The sequence below is a fragment of the Diabrotica virgifera genome, chromosome 3 (assembly GCF_917563875.1).
Source record: "Diabrotica virgifera virgifera chromosome 3, PGI_DIABVI_V3a".
NCBI classification, from domain to species: Eukaryota; Metazoa; Arthropoda; class Insecta; order Coleoptera; family Chrysomelidae; genus Diabrotica; species Diabrotica virgifera.
The window spans coordinates 224,965,075-224,978,868 of NC_065445.1; the positions used below are offsets into that span (position 1 = coordinate 224,965,075).

The window sequence follows — 13,794 nt, forward strand, 5'->3', positions numbered from 1 at the left end:
TGCTTAGTTATGTTATTTAGGTATGTGATATCCATGTTGCACCTCTCATTTTAAAAATTAATTACTCAGTGATTTGACAACCGATTTTGAAAAACTTTATATCGCTGGATAGGTGAATGACCTTTCTTACAATTTACAAAAAAATATACTGGGTGTTCCATTAAAAAAAGTCAATAACGTTTTTTTCAAAAATCCGCCATTTTGTTTTACGTATTTGAAAGAGATGTAAAAAATTCAATCAATTCAGACAAAACTTTTACTAAAATAAATCATTTCAACGAAAACCGCATATTTCTATCTTGAGCCGTTTAGAAGTTAGAGAATATAAGTGTACACCCGGTATTTTATTACAATTTTTTATCAATTATCATATACATAACATTACTTGGCAGTTGTGCACCTAAAACACGGTAAAAACATTAGAGCTTAAGCCGTTTTCATTTATTATCTATAAGAAGAATAGCTGCAGAAGATTTTTATGGAGTAATGAATTATAAAATATTTTTTCTCTGTCTAATTTACATATTAACCCATTTGTTTTTAGATTTATTTATATCAATTTACGCCGTTATTAAGCAATATTCAGAGTTGGCGTAGTGATAGGAAATGATTTTAATTTCGAGACCAATCCATTTAAGTAAATTTTATTGAATTTAAATGATATTATTTTTTCTAAAAGATGTGTGCGAAGTTTTTACAAAGCATTTTACTTTTTCTTTTAGTTGATAAATAATAATTCTTGCATTTTTTGCTTACAGTTTTTATAATGATCTCCCATTCAATATTTGTCTTCATCTTAGTCCAGTCATCGTTAGCCAATCTAGAAGATTCATACCCAGACACTCCAGAAAACTTTAATGTATACTCTGAAGAGTTCCTGGATCCTGATGAGTCTGATATTGAAAAGAGGGACAATCACTTTATGCGGTTTGGTAGAAATTTGGGAGACCTAAAGAACAGAGAATTTTGGTACGACGACTATGACGACATTGACGTTCCCAACAAAAGATCAGGAAATCAGCATATTAGATTTGGTAGGTCTGGCGCCAGTTCTTTTATGAGATACGGAAGGGATCACCTCAAAGGGGGAAGAAACAAAGCACATTTTATGAGGATAGGTAAGTCTTTACAAAGTATCTCGAAACTGACAGTTTTATCTGAATAAATAAATTAGAGTTATAGCTACATTGTGCAGTCTGTACTTAACTTTTAACTTCGGTTATCTGCCTCGCCTTTCTTTAAATGGTAATTTATTAGAAATTATACATATTTTTTGAAGGTACTAGCAGAATCAAAAATAATTTGTGTCTCATTTTTGCTTTTAGCACTGCTTTTTTAACATCTGTCCAGTATCGCGTTTAGTATTTCCGATCTTCTGTATTTTTAAAATAATATGTTAATTTGGCCATTAATTTGTATTCCTTTTCTTTTATACAGTAAAAACTCTCTTAACGGACACCTCTCTTCGCCGGACACCTATTCTATAGACGATTTTTAAAACAAAAATCATTCGGTGATATATGAACCTGTACCTTTTAACTCCCTTAGACGGACACTTTCAACAACGGACGCGGACAGTAAATGAGGTGTAAATGCGGACAGTAAATAATGAAAAGAATTAACATTTTTTTTCAAATATTTTACAATACAAAAATGTGTAGAATACATTTATTATTTCAAATCAATGCAGATGTCGACGACGCGATATTTAGTACTGTTCACGATATCAACACTAAGTAATAAAAATTTAATATGTGTGTCCGTCGATGAAAGAAATGCAACACCAGGAACTTGTTAAATTATTGTTTTCACTGGAACAAGGATTTAAGAATTTTAACCGAAATGTCTGATTAAGCTGTAATTGTGTTTTTATGAGTGTTTTTGCAACTTTAATAATATGGTGTCCGCCAAAAGAGGGTTTTAAGTTTGAAAGAAAAAGTCGATTAGGTTGCTGAATTAGACCTAAAAATAATTGTTTTCGATTGATTTTGTAAAGTGCGGTATAAAAGCAAAAATCCTGTTTCTTGTAAAATTATTCAAGAAAATGCATTAGAAGTTGTAAGGGAAGTAAGCGTTGATATGAAAGTTCCTGGTGGATGGCAAAGAGAGAAATGAGAAATTTTGTAAACAACACAATATTTTCTTCAAATTTATATGTGGCCAAGCAGTTGCTGTATTTATATGTATTTATTAATGGTTTCTAAATGGAAGGAAAAACTGATCGCTTTAATGAAAGTATACTCTCCGCTAGACATTTTTAACGCAGATGAGACGGGATTATTTTTTTAAAGTTTAGAGCAATAACCATGAAAACTTATAACCTGCAAGGAGAAAGGTGCACTGAAGTTAAGGCTTCTAAAGATAGGATCACAATTCTATTTTGCACCAATATGATGGGGGCCAAAGAAAGGACACTGGTAACCGGGAAATGTAAAATTTCTCGTGGGTTTACACGCAGAACAATTACCTATCGAATGGTACAGAAATAAGAACTCGTGAATAACAAATGACAAAGGAAGTGAGGACAGACTGGTCAATTAAATTTGTTAAAAACCGGAGGGACCGCAGACGTTCGGATACAATTAGCGTCTATTTGCAAAAACAGTGATGTCGACTTTGCAAAGTAACAAGACACTTACTCAGCACACACACACAATACACATTACACTAGGTAGCTAATGGGAAAAATCCACTATACCATCACCATGCCAATGACCATTAGTTGTCGAGGCATTAGCTAAATAAAAAAAATTGTTAAAAGGATGCAGGGAGAAAATCGAAAAGTTCATTTGTTCCTAGACAATGCTGCGTCTCATCCATAACTTGTGTTGTGTAATATTGAACTAATATTTATATTTATATGTATATACACTTACATACACTTATTTTTAATAATTTTAAGAAAACATATTTTTTCCCTTCAACGGACACCTCCTTTAAACGGACAATTTATGCGGAACGACTACTGTCCGTTCAAGGGAGAGTTCACTGTAGTTGCTTCCTAAAAATTCAATAGTAGGTTTATTTATACACATCATACTATATTTGCCGCCCCACTCCCAAAGCGCAATAAATTTTGGTTGATTTCAATAATTGAAAGTTGAGGCATTAGATAACTTTGTAGTTATTTTGAACTGTAGTTGACATGTAAGAATATAGGTATTATATTATATTTTTAATTTAAAAATATTTTGTTTCTTTTTGCTTACATAATTTCGACTGGCAGCATCTCCATCTGTTGATGCACAAAAATGGCATATATTAATTCGAAAATAGTTGAATAACTTATTACCATCTTTTCAAAGTTTTTTAACTCTCATCTTTCGTCACATTTTCTTCAGACGAATATTACATTACGATTTTATACAGAAATTTTTATAATGAGAGGTCGAATTTATAGGCAACAAAAATTTAGGGAAAATGCTACTATGGATCCAAAAACTACAGGCACTCAGCCCGCAACTTTTCAAACTCGTGAGAAATTATCACCTTTCTGCACTAACTTGTTGCACAATATACTATTCCCGCACTCGACTGCTTGCCCGAACTCCGCTATCGCGTCGATCGGGTCAAGGGCAGTCTCGTACTGGGAAGTATCACTTTCCGCACTAGTTAGCAAAATGACGAGTTACGTTACGTTATCGTTACGAATGAAGAGAATATTATTTTCATAGAAAGTATTGGAGATTCCAAAAATTTAACTAAAATAGCAATTCCGCCAGTGGCGTAGAATTTGGAAAGGTTCAACCATTCACTTTCCCCCGTCGTACGCCTCTGGTAACAGACAGAAACGTTTGTTTAACATAATTTAGTAGTTTGTACAATAACCATACTTCCTGCTAAGTACGAAAAGGATAGGTTAAATAGGTTTAAAATGCTGAGCAAAAATAATTTTTAAATTTTTAGATAAAACATCCTGTAACTCAGTAAGGAACCACATTTTATTTAAGTGTTTTAAGTTAAATATTCGTATTTTGTGCTAAGGTTTCTCCAGTTACTATATGGACAATTATTAATGAAACACCCTGTATAATATCAGCCAAAGTGTTAAAAAAGTACCAGGAATTTTAATTTATTGTTGTTTTATTTTTCTATAGTAATTTGTATAAATGCTGTTACATCATTTATATACATCAAAGGAACATGTTTATCAATCCCAATGAACATTTTGTTTGCATTAATTGTTTACAGCTTTTTGCACGTTTAGAGTAAGCCACACTTCTACCTATTTTGTATTTTAAAAACATTTTTATATTACCAAATAATATTTTTTTAAATCATTGTTTGATGTAGTAGAGTGATATCAATGCTAGTGTTTCTCTCCAGTTGTAAATTATTAATTTATTATTATCAATGGATTTTCATGTTTATATTTAGTTCTTTCTTAATTAGTTTCTTCGTTAATTAAAATATTTTATCCAATTATAAGGACTTAATGATGGTTGGGATATGAATTCAGATCATCCTCCCATAAGTCACTGTGAGTGACATGATCATTGAAAATAATTCGTCGCCTTAATACTATAACTTGATAACTCGAAATTAGTAGTTTTGAGATAAACGAGTTTAAAGATTTTAAAGATATTTGTGCTGCTACCATGATGTTGGTAAATACGGAATTCACTCTGCGGCTCTAAACTACTGTTCCTTAACTTTTTGGCAACTTATCTATTTAGGAATATGGTCTAAATTTGTTTTCCAATATGGAAAAAAATATGAAAAATTAAAGTTATCAACTTTTAGCACTACCATAATGTTAACATTTGGTAATGTCGCATGTTGTGCTAAGTCGCATATAAGTGAACTTTTTAACACAACTAATATTTTAAACATTATTTTGTTGAAAATTAGCCCTCTGCCATGGGGGTTGCCAGATCTGCTAACAATTCTCGAATTCTTGCATTAAAATGAACCGAATAAACAGATAGCAATTATGTGGTAAGTTCAATGGTTTCAGAGAAACACGTGTTAAAACTAGATAACTCGAGTTATCTAGTTATAGCATTCAGTGTATGTCGTATTCACGATTATTTCGATTAAATATTAGCTCGATAACTTATCTTGTCAAGTTTTAGCACTGAATATTAGTGGCATTTGAGTTTTATCAACTTTCGTCAATCATAAATAAATACTTAACCCATTTGAAGTGAGCTATCAAGTTTTTACACAATATGGGGGCAAATAAAATACATTTTGTGAACTAGTTATTTCAAAAACGTCAATTTTGGAGTTATCAAGTTATAGTACTAAGGCGACGAATTGTAATCCAATACTAACAAATAAACTAAAGACTGGAAAAGTTTTGGAGCAGTCCTTGAAGGTTATTAAATTAGCAGTATCATTTAAAAACCTGAACAATTAGATGAGGAAGTAGAATTGTTTGTTCAAAATATACAAAAATCAGCACTTGAAAGTACTTCTACTCTAAAACCAGAAGTAAAAGGAAACAAATATCGGAAACACAACGTTAATTTAAAAGAAAATAAAGCTAAAAAGGAAGTGGCAACAAACCAAGGTCCCTATGGTAATACAAATTTGACCAATGCTAGTCAAAAACTTTAGAAAGAGTTCAAAACTTAAAAAATGAGTCAGACTGGAATACGATAGCTGGGCTTGAAGCAATGAGTAAAAGGCAGAGAGAGTTGCTACGTATTTAGAAAATATTATTAGTCCAATCAACAGCCATTTTCTGGTAAAATTTTGAGAACCAAAGTCGATTTCCTTGAAAATTTGGATTTAAGTAATATTGATAACATAAAAATAAAAATGTATACCATTTTTATTCAGTTGCAATGCGAAGGCAAAAAATCTTATTTTTCACTTAGAATACGGAGCGCAGTCCAGCAGTCTGAATCGACGATTTTCGACTCTTGTTGAAGTCATCCTCGGAGAGGCGTAGGCCTGCTGCTCCATACTCGAAGTGACCAACCATAAAAGCGTATCCCCACATTGCAACTGACGTGTATGGATTAGGTGACTAGCGTCATCTGGCAATTGAAGGACAAAGTTTTCAATCCTAATAGCGACATTAATAATATTGTACAATATTAAAAATATTACTAAAAGATTTTTAAATTGAAAACTTATTGGTACATTTCCCTGGTGATACCTCTAAGACTTCTGCAATATGCAAGCCAGATAGATGCTGCAGTGAAGACAAAAGGGAAGGAATTCTACACTATGCAATTCACAACCCCCGTCTGCAGCTTGGTAAAGTTCCAGCTGAAATGGACCTAGTTACTCTATAGGAGTAATACTAATATAAAATAAAAATAAAAATGTATACCATTTTTATTCAGTTGCAATGCGAAGGCAAAACAATCTTATCTTTCATTTAGAATACGGAGCGGAGTCTAGCACTCTGAATCGACGATTTTCGACTCGTGTTGAAGTCATCCTCGGAGAGGCGTAGGCCTGCTGCTCCATACTCGAAGTGACCAACCATGAAAGCTTATCCCCACATTGCAGCGTAGGTGACTAGCGTCATCTGACAATTGAAAGATAAAGTTTTCAATCCTAATTGCGACATTAATAATATCAGTAATGATAACCTTTGTCAAAATCTACCCTATGCCGAACTGCGCTTTTGCCCTGGGGGTGCAAACAACCCCATCTAGGGGATGAAAATATTTTAATCAACATAAATATGGAAATCGCTAGTGTGAACAAATTTGAGTAAATTTTTGTAATCAAAATAACTATGGAAATCGATAGAGTGACTAACTCTGAGTAAATTTTGTTATTTAAAATTTTTTTGCAAAATTGGCACTTTCTAAATTATTTACGATTGAAACTATGCATTTTTCATTGAAAAAACTCAGGTTTTAAAACCATTTTTCATGAATAACTTAAAAAAAATAATTTTATGGAAAAAATTATTAACCTTTAACTACACGCGCTGGCGTATTTTGTAATCCAGATATAAGAATTCTACTGCAAATATATTTAAAAATTTTATTTTTGACCTTGTTTATCTCTCTAACCTATCACTGGAATGTGCTTTACGATTTGGTTTTAGTTTCGTTATAATCGGCGTTCTGGGAAGATCGTAATTTACAGTTTATTATTTGTTCTTTCCGGTGGTAGACAATATACGCCACGATTATAATATATTAATATAAGTAGTAATATAAGTACATATTTCAATTGTTTTTTAGTCATTATGGCACAAAATATATTTTTCTTTATAAACAATACCTTTTTCTCCTGTAAAAAATCACATTTCAAAAAAATTTTTATTAGTAATTTTATTTATTATGGAATCCAGTTATTCCATGATTTCAGTTATAAATCCCAATTGGCTTACTGAGAAGGAACTCCAAGTATTCACAGATGTCGCATAAGGTTTATAACAAACAACTAAGTGTATTTAAAAAAAAAATAAACAAAGCTGATGTTTTTAAGTGTATTTTCTTGTGGCGTATAAAGTACGCCACGCGTGTAGTTATGTTATAACTCGATGCGCGGGTAGTTAAAGGTTAAGAACAAAACACCTATGAAAACCCAATCACGACTGAGTTGTAGCTCTTTAAAGGATGGTTATTTTCGAAGAACATCGAAATGGTGACCTTTTAATCTCATATAACTCGAATGTGGTACAATTTTTTGGGAAAACTTAAAAGACATCTTTTAAAGTTCATTAAAAAACCTTTCAAATAAGCTCTGATAAAAGTTTTTTGTGTAAGAACTGACTGACTTATGTCATGTAAAGTTAAACCCTCGTCGTTACAATCCTAATAGATATGAATAGCTTTCAACTTGAAATTAAAGCTATTTAGGTAAACTTGATACGATTCATGTGATTTGACCGGTTTGGAATACTTAGTTTAAAAAAATAGCTGAATAATTTAAAAATGACACTTTCAAAATTTAAAAAAAAAGTGCATTTTTCTTAAATAAATCTAAAAGTATTCATATTATGAAAAAATGTTTCAAATAATAATTGTATAATTTCTTTTACTGAAAATGTTGATTTTTTTTTTGTTATTGTAACATGAATACTTTTAGGTTTATTCAAGAAAAATTCACTTTTTTGTAAATTATAATAATGTCATTTTCGATTTAATCAACTATTTTTTCTAAACTAAGCATTCCAAACCGGTCGAATCACAGGGATCGTATCAACTATGCCTAAATAAAGTTAATTTCAACTGGGAAGCTATTCATTTCTATTAGGATTGTAACGACGAGGGTTTAATTTTTACAATTCAAAAAGAAAAAGCAGAAAGCGGCTTTATTTTCGTCATGTCAGTAAGTTCTTATGCAAAAAACTTTTGTCGAAGCGTATTTAAAAGATTTTTTAATGAGCTTTAAAAGATGCCTTTCAAGTTTTCCCAAAAAAATTGCACACATTCGAGTTATTTGAGATTGAAGGTTCTCCATTTCAACGTTCTTCGAAAATAACCATCCTTCAAAGAGCAATAACTCAGTCGTTATTGGGTTTACATAGGTCTTTCAGAAGCGAGTCTCTTTGTTTTTTATTAGCTACAATTTTTTTTTAATAATTATTTCAATACAATTATTTTTTTTTAAGTTATTCAAGAAAAACGGTTATAAAACGTGAGTTTTTCAATAAAAAATGCATATTTTCAATCGAAAATTTGGAAAGTGTCAATTGTGCAAAAAAATTTTATAAAACAAAATTTACTCAAAATTGTTCACTCTAGGGATTTCCATATTTATGTTGATTAAAATATTTTCATCTTCCAGATGGGGTTGTTTTCACCCCCAGGCTAAAAGCGCAATTCGTCATAGGATAGATTTTGAAGAAGAGTGTCAACAGAGCTTAAACCCACATTTTCATTAAAATCGGTGTTGATTCTCAAAATTCCACGGTTTTACAGTTTTTCACCGCTGATGATTGGTCTATATTGAAACCTCATTATGGCCAAATTAATGGTCAAATATTGTTAGAACCTAATAAGACAGAAGAAAGAATCAGACCAGTATCCCCGAAGGAAGTAGCTAATTAAATAAAAAACAACATGCGTCTTAAGAAAGCACCAGGTTATTATCAAACTACTCGAGAATTACTAAAAAACCTGCCTCGTAGAGCCATAGTCAAATTGACAAACTAGTCGAGGGCGCATCTGTTTTGAGATGGACGTTGAGAGGTGACTCAAATTTTTTTGCAGAAATTGCTTGAAAGTAACTCAAATAATAATATTTGAGTTATCCTCCTACTCAAAATGGTCCGGAACATTGTTTAAATAATCAAAATGTCAAAATATGAAGGAAAAATTCGATTTTTTTTATTGGTTTTTTGATTATAACTTTAAAATTATTCATTTTTGAGAAAAGTTGTATTAACTTAAAAGTTGCATAATTAAATTTCCTACAATACAGAATTGGTTAAAAATTTAAAAATAGTCACCCTTGTTGCAAAATAGCAATAATTGCGAAAAAAACCATACAAAAACAAGTATTCACATTTTACGTTTTTCAACCATTTATGCTACACTTAGGACCTTCATCTTTTACCCAGAAAAACTTTATGATATAGTAAAAGAATACTGTAAATTTCATTAAGATCGGTTTAATAGATTTTGCAAAATAAATTTTGCAATCCAGCTTTCGCAAAAAAAATTCATTTTTTTTAAACATTGCAGGACTGAAAATAAAGCAGATAGCAAGTTGAATTTTTTTGCTTATAGAAATGTACTGTACCTTTCATTTGCAATTTGTAAAATTAAAATCGATTAATTACCACGGCGTCAGGAAATTTTTTAAATAAACATTAATTTTTGGTGCTACGCGCAGGACAGCGTTGTTCGATTCACACAAGTTGATTTCCACCAAAATTGCTTCCAACCTTTATCTAATATATTATTTTCTTACTCTATATTTTATTGTATTTTAATATTTTAATTCCACAAAAATCACACTGATTTTATTATTGTTTGTGAAATATTGTTTAAACAATTGCATATGTTTAACAATAATAAACTTTTATTCTCTAAGTTAAAATATATGAACAAAGAAAGTTTTTGTTTAAATAAGTTTATTTCAAAAGATAGAGTATATGTTTTTATTTTGCAATAAACAAATTTATTTATTTATATCGAAATGTAGTAAAAATTAAAATGTATGAACCATTATCAAAGGTCATTGGAATGCCCAATCAGAGCAAACTATCCGCTGTCCTGCGCGTAGCGCCAATAATTAATGTTTATTTAAAAAATCTCCTGACGCCGTGGTAGTTAATTGATTTTAATTTTGCAAATTGAAAATGAAAGGTACAGTAGACTTCTATATGCAAAAAAAAATCAACTTGCTATCTGCTTTATTTTCAGTCCTGTAACATTTTTAAAAAATGAATTTTTTTTGCGAAAGCTGTATTTCAAAATTTATTTTGCAAAATATATTAAACCGATCTTAATTAAATTTACAGTACTTTTTTAGTGTATTGTTACGTTTTTTAGGAAATATTACGCGAATTGACTTTTAATTATTATTAAATAAATAAAAGACTTACTTGAAATTGTTTATTTATAACACTTACAATTAACACTTATTTAACAACAATATCTAATTTATTTTACACTTTCTAACATTTAATTTATTTACAAATACGACTTACCTACTTTAAAAATACATACATTTCAGCAACCCGATCAAACAATAAAACAATATATCGCGTCGAATATATTAACTGACTGCCTGCTGCTTAAAAATCATCCGCTTATATAGATACGGCTCTGCTTCGAGAACGGTCAGGAAGGCCTGAGGCGGGTCCACGCCTATCATCGGGGAAACTTCTGGATTAGCGGAGACAATACTCGTCGATGACGTGTCGCTGTTGTTTGTTGACTACTAGGGGCAGGGCCGGCCTCAGTTAGAAATTCGTCACAGTATCATAAAGTTTTTCTGGGTGAAACATGAAGGTCCTAAGTGTAGCATAAATGGTTGAAAACCGTAAAATACGAATACTTGTTTTTGTATGGTTTTTTCGTAATTATTGCTATTTTGCAACAAAGGTGACTATTTTTTAAATTGTTAACTAATTTTATATTGTAGGAAATTTAAATACGCAACTCTTATGTCAGTACAACTTTTCTCGGAAATGAATACTTTTACAGCTATAATCAAAAAACCAAGAAAAAATCGAGTTTTTCCTTAATATTTTGACATTTTGATTATTTAAACAATGTTCCGGACCTTTTTGAGAGGGAGGATAAATCAAATATTATTATTTGAGTAATTTTCAAGCAATTTCTGCAAAAAAATTTGAGTCACCTCTTAACGTCCAAATATACTAATATTTTTACAGATGCGCCCTTGTCTAAACATCATCAATGCTGCATTTAGAGAGAGGTATGTCCCAAATTTTTGAAATATATCTGAGATTATAATAATACCGAAACCACGGAGATCACCAAATGAGGGCTCCTCATATAGGCGATTATCATTTATACCAGTGGTGTTGAAACTTTTTGAGAAAGTCCTGCTAAACAAAATGAAAGAAATAATAAAAGAGATAAAGTGATTCCATACTACTAATTTTTCTTTAGAAATAAATATCCAACGATTGCATGGATACACAGAATTACTAATAGTATTAAAAATCATTATAAGAAAAGAGGGTTTGTTCTACAATCTTTTTATATATAGCTAAGGCCTTCGACAAAGTATAGTATCAAGGTTTTATCTACGGACATAAAATTCTTATACGTAAACCATATTCAGAAATTTTGCAATCATAAATATTTTAGGATTAAGAAAGAAGGTCTAAAAACGAACTGCTATAAAAACAAATACTGATACCAGTATAAGCGTATAGTTATCAATTCTGGGGCTGTACCTATCCAAGTAATATCCAGATTATTTAGAGATTCCAGAATAAAGTGTTAAGGGACATATACTCGAGCCCGTCACATTAGGATAAGTTAAGTGTATATTTCAATAATCTGACGATGTGAGCGGGGCATAAGTAAATGGGCGTGTCACAAAGTTGTAAAGAGAACGTCGTCTTGAAGTAGGTACTTGAGCGCGATTGATTTTTTCTTTATTTTGAAGAAAATCCTTTAAACAAATCCTTTACTTAAGGATTAAGGAAAAAATATAATCTGACGATTCTCATAGGGCGATGTAGCTAAAACTGTATATAGGATGTGCCGAAAGTAGCGGGACCTAAGACGAATATAAGGAGGCATAAAAGAACAAGTTTTGTGGCGCAGGCGTTACAACTTTGAGTTATATAGCAGTTTTGGAGAACTTGACCTTGTAAAATTCATTAAGACATTGCGTGCCACGTCGCTCATATATGAGAGACACAGATATTTTGCCAGGGGCCACGTCGCTCATTTTTGATATACACGTATGATTAACTTTCATGGCCGTGGATATCAGTGGCCCCTGATAGTAGTATCCCGATTAATGCGTGGCACGCAATGTAATAAGGTAGCATGCCTTAGATGGATAGGTCATGTAATCAGACGAGAGGAAGATGCCATAGCCAGAAAAGTTTTTGACCGAAGAGGGCCGATAGGACAACGAGCAAGAAGAAGGCCGAGACTTAGGTACCAAAACAACCTAGAAAATGATTTGAAATCTATTGGAATTAGAGCATGGAGTAGAGTTGCCAGAAACAGGCGCGAATAAAAGCTTGTTCTGAAGGAGGCTTTGGCTCATAAAGGGCTGTAACGCCACTGCTGATGATGATGATGATGATGATGTTGATGATAATGATGACGAAAAGTAGCGGGACGGTCGAATATTTCTCAACTTGAACCATCAAATCGTCAAACAAGAATAGGTACATGGAATGTAACCTCGATAACAGGGAAGGAACGTGAATAAGCAGAGGAAATGGAAATATTTGAGCTGCAGTTGATAGTAATAAGCGAGACAAAAAAAATAGGAAATTAGGAAAAAAATAGGACAAAGGGCAAAAGAAAGCGTGGGAATAGTTGTAACGAAAGAAATGAATAGAAGAATAACCAAATTCAAACCAGTATCATCACGGACCATATACATAAAAATAGAGTTAAAAAAAAAGAGTTAGAAGAAGAAGAATGTCGTTCTGAAGCTATTTTCTTGTGGCATTTTTACAATTTTAACTATTTATAATGGGAAATAAGCCACAATATTATTAAAAAATGATTTTTTTTATTAACGTTTCGACGCCCAAATCGAGTGCCGTTGTCAAAATACAAAATACTATTAACATAAACAAAAATGTTGTTGCTTAGTAAAAAAATTCTTCTAATAATTTATTTAATTTGACTGATTTATATCGGCAATTCAGATACATAATATGATACATTTTAAAGTAGAAGACTTTAAAATGATATTGCAAATATTTATGAGTTGCGTTCCTGGGACGACTTTACTGAAAGATAGTTCATTCGATTACATGAAATCAACCCCAACTCAAGAATATCCGTCACAAAAAAATCATAGCATGTGATCTGTCTTTAAAAAGACAACCACATGCAACGGTGATATTAAAATTCTCGCGTTAGAGATCTCATAGTAAATCACGAGGGAAAACCAGGAAAAACCTCGCGATACTATCCCGACATCGTAAGTATTTGGTCTTACATTTAATTTACTCTCAAAATTAATACCAAATTCTGACTTTACTATAATTCTGTTTAGATTATAAATAATATCAATAATACATGGATATATAAGTAATACTAAAATATAAAATATGTAATAAGTTGACTATTGACTTACTAATTGTGGTATTTTCTTTCTATTGACTTCCTCTTTCAGTATGGGTATCCACATCCTACTGCATTCCACCGAGGAATTTGCGTCACAATTGGTTTCGTTTAGCATACGCTATTT

At 31.5% G+C, this 13,794-nt stretch overlaps 1 protein-coding gene across 1 annotated transcript in view; it reads left to right on the forward strand.

Annotated features, from left to right (window-relative positions):
• The window catches only part of LOC114331237 (FMRFamide neuropeptides), a 486,333-nt gene that overhangs the window by 401,237 nt on the left and 71,302 nt on the right, over positions 1-13,794 (forward strand). The window contains exon 2 of the mRNA XM_050645880.1: positions 759-1,118. Within this exon, the coding sequence (XP_050501837.1) occupies positions 767-1,118 (352 nt within the window). The 5' untranslated portion in view covers positions 759-766. The remainder of the gene's footprint in view (positions 1-758; positions 1,119-13,794) is intronic.